The following is a 17,170-nucleotide window of genomic DNA, read 5'->3' as shown; positions in this document are numbered from 1 at the left end:
CTATTTAGTCGTGATATAATGCTTAGGCGTATCACCTTGTAAATGCATTCTGGAAAAGGGGTTGTCAACAACCGGTAAATATGATTTTCATTTTATTCATAGTTTGTCTCATTTGTTAACCAGCCGTACATCTCTTATGAAGTTTAACATACCAAACGTATGATGTCTACTTGTATATTGTGGTAACTGTTTATTATTATTATACGTTTTCGTATTCGTAAAGTCACGGTTATTTTCCCCAGAGAAAAACCGCGACCTGACGAGGACAAATTGAGTGCTTCGAAGACAATTGCGCGTTTTTCCAACATAGAACAATCATCCCAGCTTGTTGGTGGTATGCGAGCAGACAAGTTCAAGTGGAATCACCTCAGTGTAGATCAGGTGTTTTAACATCAGACAACCCGCACCGCTATACGATCTTACACTAGGTGCCGTTGAATGGAGAGTATAGTCCTGAAATGCGTTAACAAAAACCTACGTTTTTGTGCATGCAACTAGCTTACTAGAAATCATATGTTAAATAAACGTGCGGCCCGCGGTGTCGCCCAGTTATTTATATCTGGCATTCTTGCAATAAAGGTTGCACACCCCTGGTCTTAGTGAACAAGTATTCTCTAAATATGCTCCACTTAACATTTGCTAACTGTCTCCTGTAGCTCACTGTACCAGCTGCACAGCAAAACTTTCAACGATTTTAAGAACCACATGTTTAAAGCATTACAAACTACCGCCCTGGTAGTGTCATGAGAATAGGCAATCGCTGCGAGCCTTCATATCCCCTTCTCTAGATATCCCTGCTATTTTCAAATAACCATTTGAGGTTTTCGATTTGGTGAAAAAGTCCGTTTCGCAACCCACCCTACTGCACTGGGTAGGTAGCTAAAAAAGAAGATCCTCTTTCAATTGCACTATCAAGCATCTCGATACCATCGGTATAGAACGAGATAGGCTACATGCTGATTTAAAAAAATTGTGACAACACGCTCCGGTTTGACCTAATAGAGTATCCGCCCCGATAGCTCAGTGGTTACGCGCCGGGCTCAAGATCACACGGCGCTGGTTCGACTCTCGGGGTGTGCGCTTGAGCAACGCATTTCAGGACTGCTCTCCATTCAGCGGCACCTAGTGAATGGAATAATTTCTCGGCAACAAGACTTCAACAATCGGAAAACTTCACTCTGCCAATCTCGGTAACCGGCCCTGCGTCAAGTGCCTCTACAAGTATGCGAACAAGTACCAGGAATAACCTATCAAGGCTTTGTCAGTCCGAGGATAAAGATTCAAAACCAAACCAAACCAAACCAAACTATGATGAAAACACGCTTGAAGATAGTCAACCGCAAACACAAATGCATGACGACTTTAAAAAGGCAGGAAAACTGTTTTTATTTTAACGAGTATCCACTTTAGTGAACACCTGGAATATACGTCACTGGTCGCGCCATATTCCGTCAGAACAAGACAAACACGTCATAGATCGTGATCTTGATTGTCTCAAACATTATCATGTTTCATTTCCACGTTCGTGCAGTGATGCTGCCCTGCGATATGAACCACGGTTTATCAAAGTGTGAACTTTTCGTCGTGTCAATGTTTCCTGTTTCTCTATGATGGTCTTGGAAAGTTCATCTGAAAGTTGCATTGGTTCATCGACGAATGATGACACAAGGTTATCATTTATGTGACCGGCAGTAACATTTCGTAGCTCCTCACTATTATTCGAGTTTGCACACATTGTTGCGTACATATGACGTAACACCTCTCCTTTAACTGCATATTCTCCATACAAGGCCGCAATAATTTTTGAAGACTCAGAGATGGCATCTTCACTCCAACGCCACGCCACATCGCCATCATCGAAGCAGCAATCCACGAGGACCAGATTTAAAGCCTTGCAGGAGTTGTAGCGAGGTTTGCGAGGCGATCTGTCGACATCGAGAAGTTCGTCGATCTTTTCCTTTGGAACTTTATCCAATCCAATCAATGCGAGCATCGACATCATCATTCGAATCTAAACAAATGGTGATTAAATATCTTCAAATATTCAAGTTTTAAGTGCCCCTCAAAGACTTTGGTTAGGGTTATCAGTTTGGGTTATGCTAATAAAATATTCAGAAGTAAACATCTTGCTCACTTAACAACCTAACAATTAAATTGACCTAGTTCGGTGGTAATAGAAGTATGAGGTGGAATGTGCCTTGTATAAATTTTATACGAAAAGGTGAGGGCCACTTCAGCAGGATTTTACAAACTTCACTGAAAGCCGAGCACGTATGTACAGTTGTACACTGTACACTGTACAGCATCCTTCAGCACGGGGAACGTTAGAAAGATTATTGCAAAGGCCGCCATCCTAGTTAGTGCATTGCTGTAAACAAATGGGCATTCTTCTAACAATTCTAAGTCAATCTTCTACAAAAAGAACACGAGGTAACTTTCGATGGAGACAAGTTACGGCCTTAAAACGGCAAAAAAGCATTGTTTTATCACAATAACAAAATATTCAAAATTTACAAAAATCCGGTTAGTGAAAAACTGTGCGCGATAACTGAAGGTTGAGAAATACACAAGCTGGCCTGGTGTAGAAACATATGTGGAAACCATCTGCCAGCAGTGGCATAACTGCAGAGGTGGGAAACATGCCGCTACATTTTTGTTGGAGTAGCAGTGCTACATTTTTGTTGGAGTGGCAGCGCTACATTTTTGTTGGAGTGGCGGCACTACATTTTTGTTGGAGCAGCGGCGTTACATTTTTGTTGGAGAAGCGATGCTACATTTTTGTTGGAGTAGCGACGCTACATTTTTGTTGGAGAAGCGACGCTACATTTTTGTTGGAGCAGCGGCGTTACATTTTTGTTGGAGAAGCGACGCTACATTTTTGTTGGAGCAGCGGTGCTACATTTTGTTGGAGAAGCGATGCTACATTTTTGTTGGAGCAGCGGCGTTACATTTTTGTTGGAGCAGCGGCGTTACATTTTTGTTGGAGCAGCGACTCTACATTTTTGTTGGAGAAGCGATGCTACATTTTTGTTGGAGTAGCGGCACTACATTTTTGTTGGAGAAGCGATGCTACATTTTTGTTGGAGTAGCGGCGCTACATTTTAGTTGGAGAAGCGACGCTACATTTTTGTTGGGGTAGCGCCACTACATTTTTGTTGGAGAAGCGACGCTACATTTTTGTTGGAGTAGCGGCACTACATTTTTGTTGGAGAAGCGATGCTACATTTTTGTTGGAGTAGCGACGCTACATTTTTGTTGGAGAAGCGACGCTACATTTTTGTTGGAGCAGCGGTGCTACATTTTGTTGGAGCAGCGGCGTTACATTTTTGTTGGAGCAGCGGCGTTACATTTTTGTTGGAGAAGCGACGCTACATTTTTGTTGGAGCAGCGGCGTTACATTTTTGTTGGAGCAGCGGTGTTACATTTTTGTTGGAGCAGCGACTCTACATTTTTGTTGGAGAAGCGATGCTACATTTTTGTTGGAGCAGCGGCGCTACATTTTAGTTGGAGAAGCGACGCTACATTTTTGTTGAAGCAGCGATGCTACATTTTTGTTGGAGAAGCGACGCTACATTTTAGTTGGAGAAGCGACTCTACATTTTTGTTGAAGCAGCAATGCTACATTTTCGTTGGAGCAGCGGCACTACATTTTTGTTGGAGAAGCGACGCTACATTTTTGTTGGAGCAGCGGCGCTACATTTTACAAGGTTATTTTCGTTTACAACGTTTCGTTTACAAGGTTGTTTTGACGTCACCAAGTGCTGTGTCCGTTTAAGAGAAAAGTAGCGGGAGAAGTAGCGGTAGCGTGCGCTACTTTAGCCTTAGCGCTGCTTTTAAAGTAGAGGATGCACACCTCTGCATAACTGGCTGATGATGATGAATTCACAAACAAACCAAACAAAAGTTTAGTGTCACCTGTTTATTGAGGAAGCTATGAGCAGAGATTGTAGCAACACAAAGACCGCATTCAGGGAAGTCAACATCTTTCCTCGGATCTTCTACTTTAAATGAGAATATCTCTCTTTCAAAATGCTTGAACAGGTTATCATCTGAAAAAGTAAAAATTGGAAATTAAAATGAAAAGGAGATCTAGCAAACAAGAAGTAAAATGTATAAATACAGTTGGCAGAATTAGTTTTGCCACGCAAATCACTAAAGGTAAAGGTGGCCCCATACTTGATTCAAGTGTCAGGTATGAGAAGATAAGGTTCTCATTGTACTAAGCCTTCGGCACTAAGGAGAGTAGGGTGGCCAGTTCCTTTCTCTCGGCCGCCTTTACTTCAGCAACTACGCCCACCCAATTTATTACACCTTAGGTAGAGGTGAGCGGTGTTTTCAATGTCAATCACTAATTAATGATAAAAATATTCGTTTTTATTGAAGCAAATCAATTTTCATGCAGATCGTTTGTGCAAAACACGATGACACACAACTGCCACACTGTTTTGCGCCATACACAATGACACACAACTGCCACATTGTTTGTGTCGAACACGATAGCACACAACTGCCACATTGATTGTACCAAACATGATGACACACAACTGGCGCATTGTTTGTGCCATACACGATGATACACAACTGCCACATCACTCACAACTGCCACATTGCTTGTGTCAAACACAATGACACATAACTGCCACATCGTTTGTGTCAAACACAATGACACACAACTGCCACATTCTTTGTGCCAAAAATGATGACCACACAACTGCCACGTCATTGGTGCCAACCAAGATGACATACGACTGCCACATCAGACACAACTGCCACATTGTTTGTGCCAAGCACGATGACACACAACTGTCACATCAATTGTGTCAAGCACAATGGCACACAACTGCACATCGCTTGTGTCAAGCACGATGTAACACAACTGCCACATTTTTTGTGCAAAACACGATGACACAAAACTGCCACATGATTTGTGCCAAGCACGATAACACACAACTGTCACATCAATTGTGTCAAGCACGATAACACACAACTGTCACATCAATTGTGTCAAGCACGATAACACACAACTACCACATCGTTTGTGTCAAGCACGATGACACACAACTGTCACATCAATTGTGTCAAGCACGATAGCACACAACTGCCACATCAATTGTGTCAAGCACGATAACACACAACTACCACATCGTTTGTGCCAAGCACGATGACACACAACTGTCACATCAATTGTGTCAAGCACGATAACACACAACTGTCACATCAATTGTGTCAAGCACGATAACACACAACTACCACATCGTTTGTGCCAAGCACGATGACACACAACTGTCACATCAATTGTGTCAAGCACGATAACACACAACTGTCACATCAATTGTGTCAAGCACGATGACACACAACTACCACATCGTTTGTGTCAAGCACGATGACACACAACTGCCACATTTTTTGTGCAAAACACGATGACACACAACTGCCACATTCTTTGTGCCAAAAATGATGACCACACAACTGCCACGTCATTGGTGCCAACCAAGATGACATACGACTGCCACATCAGACACAACTGCCACATTGTTTGTGCCAAGCACGATGACACACAACTGTCACATCAATTGTGTCAAGCACAATGGCACACAACTGCACATCGCTTGTGTCAAGCACGATGTAACACAACTGTCACATTTTTTGTGCAAAACACGATGACACAAAACTGCCACATGATTTGTGCCAAGCACGATAACACACAACTGTCACATCAATTGTGTCAAGCACGATAACACACAACTGTCACATCAATTGTGTCAAGCACGATAACACACAACTACCACATCGTTTGTGCCAAGCACGATGACACACAACTGTCACATCAATTGTGTCAAGCACGATAACACACAACTGTCACATCAATTGTGTCAAGCTTCCTCTTCCTAAGTCCAACCGTTCTCCTCAACGTGGTGGAGAGGTGGCAACAACGTATGTTATATACGTTGGCTAAACGGCTCTGGCCTGGGGAAAGACCTGGCAACCTACCCCAGAACTTTTGCCAAAATACTCTATGATGACAAAACGAAAAAGTGGAGACGAAATGGTACCAGAAAGTGGAACCTCCAGGCTGGATGGTACCAATCAAGCTACTGGAGAAGAGCAAAGAGAAGGTCAAATGAACTCAAGTACTAATGACGTGAATAGGGCAAAGCCTTTTGGACCCCTAATTGCTGAAACGGCTTGCAGTGAAATTACCAGTCTACGCTTCACTAAACCATACAAAATTGGAACATGGAATGTCAATGGACTAAGTACAGGAAAACTGGAAATCATAAAAAACGAAATGAATCGACTCAATATTATCATCCTTGGGTTAAGCGAAGTGCATTGCATTAGCAACGGTTTTTTCAACTCTGATGAACACATTGTTTATTACTCAGGCAATGATACAACAAGACGAAGAGGGGTTGGGTTTATTACAACGAAGAAAGTGTCGAAATGCATCGAAAACTATCAGGTATTCAGTGATGACCACATCGTTTGTGTCAAGCACGATAACACACAACTACCACATCGTTTGTGTCAAGCACAATAACACACAACTGTCACATCAATTGTGTCAAGCACGATAACACACAACTACCACATCGTTTGTGCCAAGCACGATGACACACAACTGTCACATCAATTGTGTCAAGCACGATAACACACAACTGTCACATCAATTGTGTCAAGCACGATAACACACAACTACCACATCGTTTGTGTCAAGCACGATGACACACAACTGCCACATTTTTTGTGCAAAACACGATGACACAAAACTGCCACATGATTTGTGCCAAAAATGATGACCACACAACTGCCACGTCATTGGTACCAACCAAGATGACATACGACTGCCACATCAGACACAACTGCCACATTGTTTGTGCCAAGCACGATAACACACAACTGTCACATCAATTGTGTCAAGCACGATGACACACAACTACCACATCGTTTGTGTCAAGCACGATGACACACAACTACCACAAGAGCTAAGATAAACAAGTGGGTGGAACTACTCACTTTTATCAACTACTTTCAATCGCACCATTAACTACGTAATTTGCATTCAAAGGTTTTGAACATGGGTCATAAACAAAATATGTTTCGAAATGACTTTACAAAATTACCTGATTTTTTGCAGAAGTTTCGGAAGTCGTGCTTTCCAACGAACTTCTGGGCTGCTTCATGCATCTGGTCAATGTTTAGCAGACCACGTGGAAACACGTAGCGGTAAGTTCGGCGACTAAACACAACATAAAACAATGGTCTTTCGGCACGAAAAAAAAATATTTAAAATAATGGTTAAGTCAGAGGGCAACTGCAAAGGTCGCTTACTTGCAATGGTATCTTGGGCTAAATTTCCGACGAACTGGTGACCATGCTAGAATGCGGATATCATCAGGAAGTGCTTTATTAAGAAGGTCCAGGTATGGAATCTCTCCCTCGTCCAATGAAGTGTCACTAATCCTGCCAAACAACGTGTTTCTTATACACTTGGTTCCAGTTAAATTATTGAAGACGACATGAAACACAAGTAACCCTGCACTAGAAGTGGATTGCTAGACACTTTGAAATTCTAGTTTACGGTCAGCTTCAATCTCAATAACATCATCATTGCAGAGTGACATGCTAACAATTTGAGGTTCAAATTTATTGCAAAGGTTTGAAGAATGTTTTCATTGGGGGTTTGACTCACTCACAGGGAAAGACATGTCACAATTGGTTTGTTTACATCATAATCACTTACGAAAAACCATCTTCATGATAGGAAGTTGTAGAATGTGCTTGAACAACACCTAAATCAGCATTGTAAATGTCTGTACCGCTGTCATTGGACACTCCCCAAACACCGTATCTGAAAAAATTGGGTGTAGGGTTAGAGTGTTGAAGTTATAAAGAATAGGCATTGAGTGTACGATAAAATGTGATGTTTAAAGACGATTTTCTATTTATTGAAAGTGAAGTTCAGATAAATATATTTATCTTAAATGTCGTTGATCGCTGTCTTGATGAAATGTATGGATGTCTCTAATCAGCTGACAACATGCTCTAGTCTATCCTCTGTACAAATGAGATTACCCTTTTTTCAAATTGCTGCGAACGCGCAAGGAAACAACTTGTGATATTCCACTGACTTGTCTGTCTGTACGACCACAACGTTCCATCCCCATACTCTTCAATGAACCGATGTACGGGATGATCTGCTGACGAAGCAAAGCTTCAAGAAGAACTCGCTCCACAACATTTGTACATCCACGAACTGCATGAAATACCAATTCAAAAGCAAACTTAATATTTGGAGTAATAAACTAAACGCTAATAACCTTCTTGGTGTTATTGAAAATTATAAGAATAAATTAAACATTTTGTCTCAACTCTTTCTAGTTCTTTCTCGTAAAGAAACATTGGAAAGATTGATGACGTTGTTTAACGTTTGATCTCCCAATAAACTGTCAGATAAATGGTCAAATAGTTGTAGGCCTACTTGTGAGCTGGTAGATGAAATACTTGAGCTGACAAATGGTTCGCCACTTCAAATGCGTAAAGAAATCAAACTCTTGGACAGCCAACGTCTTGGTCGATTTCAAATAAATATACACTACTATTTGCAACAGCTACCGGTACTTCACAATTGGCAATAACTTCCACTTTTACAATCTATTTAATATCGGCTGGAGTGGAACTCTACAATCGTCTTCAACATACTTTTCATTACAACTTCCAATCCCAATAATACACAACTCTCAACACAACTCTAATAATAACTAATCAAATCACGCAGCTATTTATAACAGGTTTGCTTGGACCAGAAGACTAGGGTAATATTACATCACAAGAATTCATTCTTCTGGTCAACAAGTCAAAGAACTTTCCAGAATCACACGTACCCAAAATTTTCTAGAAGCAGATTTCACAAGAAAAGATTGCGTAACAAAAGGGGACTATCGGTCAGTAATCGTCGAAATACCACAACAGAATTACAAAATAAAATAATTCACCTCATTTAGAACATGGATACAGCCTGCGGCCCGAACTACGCATATTGATTGCGACACATCAACTGAATTGTTTTTTGGTTCATTTTAAGTACCGGTAGTGTTTTTTAAATTGTCTTATGCTGTTAGTAAGCAAAAAAAAACGTCGCTATGGTATCCACAATACACGACAGCATTGACACTGCAGAACTAATACTATCATTGTATGACGTAACTTAAAGTGCCTCTGACAGAAAAATAAATTTGCGAAATTTACCTAAGATACCAAAAAGGTGACACTAACAAACTTCCCTGACCAGAAAATTGTAAAAAATATCAACAGGCTACTAAGTTACACGCTTGCAAACTTTCGTTGACATCGGCGAATCTGACACTCATTCTATTGCGAAAATAAAAACGGCAACATCGCTGTGACGTCACCGTAAGCTGGAAGGATACAATCTGTGGTGACTGGTGACTTAGTTAGGTATAGTACGGCTACTGCAAAACGTGAATGTGTGGCGCTCTGTTGGTCTAAAGCATGTGCAAATTAAGAATTACCGAAATAGAAAAGTTAACTTACTATTACTACCAGGTTTTGATCAAATAGGTTGAGTTTATTTTTATCAAACAGCATCTCAATTCAATTGAAATTGCAGTTTCATAGGGCTACAATTTTGATACTTTTTTATTTGTCCTAATCTGTCTATAGCCATTTGCAGTGTAACAACAGTATCTCACAAACAGTAGGCTACCTTTAATTTATGGTTGAGGCAATGCTTAAAAATTGCTGTTCATGTGTATTGTTGTATTTAAAAATATCTATCCCAAATTTCCTTGCCAACTGAAAGTATTAAATGCAATAATTCTCATTGTTAAGATGCTTCTCATGTTGTCTCAAATAGACTCTTTCTATAATATTATAACTGATGCTCTCAAAGCAGCTTCTGATAAAATCTTTGTTGGTGTAAAGAAGAAATGTAACATATTTTCTGTTCCTGGTTGGAATAATCATGTTAAGCAAGCTCATGCTACTGCCAGAGAAAGTTACATCATGTAGGTGAAAAATGGGAAACAGTGAAATGGTTAACTATATGAGTTGATGCAGAGCAAACGAAAGGAGTTTAAAAAAGCCTTTTGCCGTTGTAATCATGCCTCTGAACAACATAGAGCAAATGTGCTTGCCTCAGCACTCAACTTGGACAGCTCACATAAGTCATTTTGGCAGAAAGTAAAAAAGTCTACTTGCAAAAAAAGTTCTCTTCCTGTAAATGTTGGTGGAGCACAAAGGTCCTGAAGCAATTGCTGAGATGTGAAAACATCATTACAGCTCCTTGCTAAATTCTAGCAAAACCAACACTGAAAAAGAATTTGTTAACTCATGTATTTCTTCTAGGGATAAATATTACAACTTTTGTTGCAACATGGACACAATTGGTTCCTTGCTTGTCAAACTGCCATAAACCGCGCTGCTGGTGCTGACAAAATTTCAGCTGAACATATTATGCTGATTATTTGTTTTTATATTAGTGTACTTTTTAATATATATGTGTCTTAGTCATGGCAATGTACCAAATTCTTGCTTGAACACTGTGTTAGTCCCGATTGTAAAGAATTTGAATGGCGACATTCAAGATTCAGGTAACTATAGACTTATTGCTCTAGCCACAGTAATCTCAAAACTGTTTGAACGTTTTATGTGAATCATCTATTGCCTTTCTGGAATACCAGTGACAATCAATTTGGGTTTAAGTCTGGTCATAGTACTGAAATGAGTGTTTTTTAATAAAACAACCAGTGTCCTCTTATATCAGTCATGACACTCCTGTATATTCTGTCTTTTTGGATGCTTCAAAAGCCTTCGACAAAGTCAATCATCATTTATTGTTTAAAACGCTTATCACACGTAACGTGCCTACTGCCTATCTATTTTGTTCGCTTATTGGAATACTGGTGACCTTTGGGCCTTTATACTAAAAAAACTATGCAAGTGAGGTGGGAAGGTCACCTGTGCCAATCATTTACTGTGTCCAGCGGAGTCTGACAAGGTGGGGTGTTAAGCCCCTATCTTTTTGCCATATATATATATTGATCAGCTTTCTTATCTCAATAAAACAAAAGTTGGTTGCTATGTTGGCAACTCTTGTCTAAATCATATTATGTTTCCTGATGACATTTGCTGCATCTCGCCTAGTTTGTGTGGCTTACAAAATTTGTTAGATGTTTGCCACAAGTATGCTGTTGATCATGAAATTACTTTCAATTCTAAAAAGTTATTTGGTATGTTATTCTCCCCAAAAAACTTTTATCTTTTACGTGCTCCTCTGCTACATCTAGGTAAATCTGAAATTGTGTTCACAGACTCTGTAAAATATCTGGGTGTATTTATTGATAGTTCTCAGATGAAAATTATATTTCAAGGCAAGTACGCTCTCAGTACTGTGCTGCAAATAATGCAAAATCTCAATTCTTCTAAATGCTCACCCGCTGTAAAAAACAGTTTATTTCGTTCTTATTGTATGTCGTTTTACTTATCCCAGTTGTGGAACAAGTTTAGATCTTCTAATATAAAACGATTACGTGTTGCTTACAATGACTCTTTCAGAATATTGCACAATTTGCCTCGTTAGGTCAGTGCCCGTGAATATCAAGTAATGAATAATGTTCCAAAACAAAACTTCGTTCCTAAACTTTTCATCAAATTTTCCTATAATTCAATAAAATTTCCTATAATTTAAAATGAATAATGTAACTACGTTTGATGCTTTATTGAGGAAAAAACATGTTTTCGTTTATTAACCGATTGCATACACTCCTCAAATCGCTTTATATCAGACATGATGTCATCTGATTATTTTTATCGTTCTGAATGCTTTCAATTCTTCCAACGCTCATTATATGTAAATTTGTGACAGTAGATAGCCTATTTAGTGAGCTTTTAAACCGACGGCATCCAAGGTGGCTCTCTGTGATCTTTGTGCATTTTCAGTTTGTGTATTACAGTATTTCGTTGTTTTGTTTTCGATGTGGACAGCTTTGTTTGACGCAAATAAATAAATATGTGACAGTGTCAGTGACAAAAACCGTGTGGTTTCTTTTTACGCTTTCCCACAAAACAAGGTGCTGAGAAGAAAATGGTAGAAGTTTTCTTCAAGTGTTCGAAAGTAGGATGGGCCATACAAAACTAGTCATATATGTTCTCTTCACTTCACTGAAGATGATTTTGTTAATACCACTCAAGTAAAAATGGGCTTGAGCAAACTTTACATTTTGAAGGAATCTGCCATAGGCTACCATCTATAACAGCAAAGATGCAACCAGTTGCTGATAATGATTTCAGCACTTCTAAACAACAACGTTTACAAAAACGTACCCTTGTACAGGTAAACTAGGCTTTTACATGTATAGACTCTGCTATGTACGTACTGAGGGCACATTATTAGAGAGAGAGAGAGAGAACTTTTATTTATTATGAATAGTGATGATGAATTAAATATGAATGATGATTCGTACAATTTCTTCATTTTTCACTTCAAGTATATTTTAGGTTTTGTAGGAACGTATCCAGTACAGTTTTATTAAACTGTAAAAAACAACAGATCTTTGAAAAAAGCAACCGCTTGTACCAACTCCGACTAAACTGTGATCCAGCAATCACATCTAGGAAACGTATGTTTCAACCGTCGCTAAGAACGCCGACTTACAATGACGTAATACCACCAAAGTCGTCCCAGAGCAATGAAATATGGAGTTTCGCCTGTGGTGGCGCTGCGGAGCCGTCGTTTGATGTAAATTACGCCCTAACCAGTCGAGCTACGAGGTTAAGGTTAAAAAGTTTGCTAAGTATGATTCTGCGCAAGGAAATGCTTTAAAAAGTTACTATACTTGGATCCAACCTGTCAGGGGCACTTTAAGTGCACAACATTTTTTACACTTACACTATGAAAAAAAATAAAATTATGTTGGTCTTCTGTATGGTTTGATTCAATGCAGATAATGGAAAGATTTTAATTCTTTTAACTGTTAAAATGAACAAAGTTATAAACCGTTGAGTCTCAGAGTCATAGTTGAAAGTCTAGTTTCGTCACAGTGTTGAACGTCTAGTTTCGTCACAGTGTTGAACGTCTAGTTTCGTCGCAACGTTGAATGTCTAGTTTCGTCACAGTGTTGAACGTCTAGTTTCGTCGCAACGTTGAACGTCTAGTTTCGTCACAGTGTTGAACGTCTAGTTTCGTCGCAACGTAGAACGTCTAGTTTCGTCACAGTGTTGAACGTCTAGTTTCGTCACAGTGTTAAACGTCTAGTTTCGTCACAGTGTTGAACGTCTAGTTTCGTCGCAACGTTGAACGTCTAGTTTCGTCACAGTGTTGAACGTCTAGTTTCGTCGCAACGTTGAACGTCTAGTTTCGTCACAGTGTTGAACGTCTAGTTTCGTCGCAACGTTGAACGTCTAGTTTCGTCACAGTGTTGAACGTCTAGTTTCGTCGCAACGTTGAACGTCTAGTTTCGTCACAGTGTTGAATGTCTAGTTTCGTCGCAACGTTGAACGTCTAGTTTCGTCACAGTGTTGAATGTCTAGTTTCGTCACAGTGTTGAACGTCTAGTTTTGTCGCAGTGTTGAACGTCTAGTTTCGTCACAGTGTTGAACGTCTAGTTTTGTCACAGTGTTGAACGTCTAGTTTCGTCACAGTGTTGAACGTCTAGTTTCGTCACAGTGTTGAACGTCTAGTTTCGTCGCAACGTTGAACGTCTAGTTTCGTCACAGTGTTGAATGTCTAGTTTCGTCACAGTGTTGAACGTCTAGTTTTGTCGCAGTGTTGAACGTCTAGTTTCGTCACAGTGTTGAACGTCTAGTTTTGTCACAGTGTTGAACGTCTAGTTTCGTCACAGTGTTGAATGTCTAGTTTCGTCACAGTGTTGAACGTCTAGTTTGGTCGCAGTGTTGAACGTCTAGTTTCGTCACAGTGTTAAACGTCTAGTTTTGTCACAGTGTTGAACGTCTAGTTTTGTCGCAGTGTTGAACGTCTAGTTTCGTCGCAATTGAGTAATTGTAATTGAACTGTAATTGAGCTATTCAATTTTCAAAAATTAGATTACAATTCGTATTAGAGCTAGGCCTACTCAAGTTTTAAAAAAATGCCAACATGTCAAACAAAAAATAGCACTATTTAAAAACTTAAAAAACTAGTATTTAAAAATGACAGGTAAGTATCTCTCTAGTCCCCACAATCGAGGGGGCGTTGTTGGACCAAGGAGTGTCCTAGGTTCCTGTTGCATGTTTCTTGTGTGTTGAGGTATCTCCATAAAGTCACCAGGAAGTAGTTCTAGTTTCGTGACTGATGCAGGATTTTTGAAAAATTAACCTTCGAGTTGGGTTTGTTCCAGTCTACCTGAGGAAAATTATGAGAATGCGACCATGAATTACGCCGGAAGGCCGAAACGGTGTGCATTGTCCGCAGAATAATAACTAATTTTCGTCCTTCGTTGAACCAAATTATCTTAATCTGTTTGACGCTCTTTTTAGAGAACGCAAAACATAGAATAATCCAGAATCTTTGTGAAAGGGCCTCACCATGTTGGTTCCATGAATGGTCCTCCCAAGCATAACCAAGATAATTCCATCCACGGTAAAGAACTTTCAGAGCAATCTTTCGAGTCGACTGCTTATCTACAATGACGTCATCAGGATCAGGATGATCAACTCGCAACTGAAATGTGAAGACAATATCTATAAGCAAACCCCAAACTGTCAAATACAAAAGAAAAACCAACCACTTAGGGAACGTTCAAATATTACGTAACGCTTTTTTTCCCAATTTTTGACCCCCCCCCCCTCCCCCATGTAACGCCAACGTAACGCTTTTTTCAATCCCCCCCTCCCCCATGTAACGCTTTTTCACTACGAATTCAGCACAAAAAACTACCATTCCGTACTCGAAAGCGTTACGTAACGTTTTGCTTGAACCCCCTCCCCCCCCGATGTGACGCTAACGTAACGCTTTGCATAAACCCCCCCCCTCCCCCTCGAAGGCGTTACGTAATATTTGAACGTTCCCTTAATAGCTTTCAGAGATATTTAAAATCTTAACTGAGATTTTTTCAACTTAATATCGTAGATGAGTAAAACGTTGTCATATTATTCCTTAAGCCTGGTCTACACTACAAAATATTTTGAGCTGAGCGTCGTGCATTCTTTTTTTTTTTTTTTTATTTAACACAAAGCTTCTCTCTGCAACAGCGCCGCCGTCGGCCTGAAAATGTCTGGTCATCGCGAGCTTTTTTTACGCTCTGGAGAGATTCGCTTGACCAAGGTTCTGGCTCAAAATTTAGTTTGAGCTCAGGTCTTGGCATTTTGTGGGACTTTGGTGGAAAGGCAGTTTCAGTTTTCTGGAAAGATGGTACTCTGTTTCAGTCAATAGGTTAGTTGGTGTGTGTAGATAAAAATTAAAAGGTTAGGTTTAAAAAAGTCTTACATAGGCCTACTTAGCTGTTAGTTTGGTTAAGGTGGCACTTCACTAGGCTTTTGGTATGATTAAAGTTGGCCTTCCAGCTATAGTATGGTGGTCCTACCTCTTAGACGGATTCAAACTATCTGTAGCTGTTGGTCAGGTTCAGGTAGCACTTCACCAGGCTTTTGGTCAAACTTGGATTGGCCTACCTGCTAGCCTTGCATTGATTGCAGTGTTCAATTGTACAAGTTAAAGGATAGCTCTAGGTCTACAATACTATTCTAGATTATTTTCAGTTGACGTATTACACTGTGTCAGTACAGCGATGGATGCGTTTGATTGATAAGTATAAATCAATTGAAGGCGAATTTCCAGCCAGTTGACGTAACCAAGCAGAAAGTGACGTTGTTAGCGCTTGAATGCACACGGTCGCAAGAACAAATTTGCCAGTGTAGATAGTTTTTAGTCAGTCGAGGCTGGACAAGGCAGGCGTTTGCGCTTTTCGGGCTTGTAGTGTAGACCAGGCTTTAGGCTACCAAACAAAGGAATTCCAAGTTTTAGATCATTATTTCAAACGGTTTGCCCATGGCGGTCATTTCAATATCCGGCGCTACCCTTGTTTTGGGCTTGTGGGGGCAGGGTATAGCAATTTTTACCATTAGCAGAGCCTTATAACTTAAAATTATTCGGTACAAATTAAATTTAAGGACTAAATATATGCCACAAATAAAAAAATAATTAAATTGTCGATTGCATACAAACAAGAGCATGCCAGAAAGAAACTAATTGCAGATTTGGAATCAGCATTCCACACTCATGCCGAATCCGTTAAAAATTCTCATGCAATAAAAATAAAAAATAATTATTGACTTGTGTAATAGAAGGTTGAGTGGTTTATGAAATTCCGTTAACCACATTAACTTTTTCTCGCGCTTTGAATGACACATTTTGCATATTTTATCAACTTGGTTGCAAATGCTGACCTTTTTATAACCTAACATTGTTCTCTTTGTTAGAATCGACTTTGCGGAATGCGGAAGTTGCAGCCCCTTCAGCAAGGGTTATTGGTTTTATGAAAAAGCTTACAGCAAGACTCACTTTATCTTTCCCACAGTACTGTATCGGATCGCACATCTGTTGGTAGGCGTCTACAAGCCTCTGCAGCTTCATGACTCTAAACATAAGATTCAGCATAAACACAACAGTTGCTTGAAATTTAGAAGAAGCATATTTTACACTAACACGATATGAAGAAGTTTAACCCGTGGACGTTGAGCATGCAACTTACTTGTATGCCAATTTGTGCGATGGCATCCTCAAAAGAATCTCTAAATCTCGATTAGAATTCTTTTGTGTTAATGCTGGACTACAGGTGGAAGTCATAAGACATCTCCATGTCACACAATGGTGACCCAAAGACAGGCCTCGAGAAAACATAATCTTAAAATACCTTCAAATACAGTAAAACAAATTTGCATAAGTGATGCTTCTTTACAAATACTCCAAGTAGTAAGCACCACTCCATTCTAAAGAGTAGAAATATTTCAGACAAGTGTTTTGTCTGTTGCGAATTAAACTTCTTGTTTCGTAAGTTAAACAACCTCAGGGTTGATCGGTTTAAACCGCCCGGTTACAACCTGGTTTAAACCGGGCAGTTTTGACCACCTATTGCTGGTCAAAACCCCTTTAGTGTATGAATCAAGTTGCTTTTCAATTGAATTAAAAATATTATCCTCCATGTTTAGTAAT

At 39.7% G+C, this 17,170-nt stretch overlaps 1 protein-coding gene across 1 annotated transcript; it reads right to left on the bottom strand.

Annotated features, from left to right (window-relative positions):
- Positions 1-1,367: 1,367 nt before the first annotated feature.
- On the bottom strand, positions 1,368-16,858 carry LOC145774671 (putative tRNA pseudouridine synthase tag-124). Its single transcript, XM_082585964.1, has 9 exons — positions 16,710-16,858; positions 16,520-16,595; positions 14,545-14,680; positions 8,077-8,257; positions 7,745-7,852; positions 7,333-7,464; positions 7,125-7,240; positions 3,916-4,049; positions 1,368-2,011 (listed from the first exon to the last, which is right to left on the bottom strand). Exons 1-9 carry the CDS (start codon positions 16,856-16,858, stop codon positions 1,505-1,507), a joined length of 1,539 nt encoding a protein of 512 aa, XP_082442090.1. The 3' UTR covers positions 1,368-1,504.
- Positions 16,859-17,170: the final 312 nt, after the last annotated feature.

This window comes from Aplidium turbinatum, chromosome 7 (genome assembly GCF_918807975.1).
Source record: "Aplidium turbinatum chromosome 7, kaAplTurb1.1, whole genome shotgun sequence".
Classification (NCBI taxonomy): Eukaryota; Metazoa; Chordata; class Ascidiacea; order Aplousobranchia; family Polyclinidae; genus Aplidium; species Aplidium turbinatum.
This window is presented reverse-complemented; position numbering and strand designations above follow the sequence as displayed.

Coding starts and splice junctions, on each gene's coding strand:
- LOC145774671 (XM_082585964.1), bottom strand. CDS start 16,858: ATGTTTTCTCGAGGCCTGTCTTTGGGTCACCATTGTGTGACATGGAGA. Junction 8,258..14,544: donor CCATTCATGGAACCAACATG/GTGAGGCCCTTT, acceptor TATTTCATGCAG/TTCGTGGATGTACAAATGTT. Junction 4,050..7,124: donor AAACTTCTGCAAAAAATCAG/GTAATTTTGTAA, acceptor TTACTTTTTCAG/ATGATAACCTGTTCAAGCAT.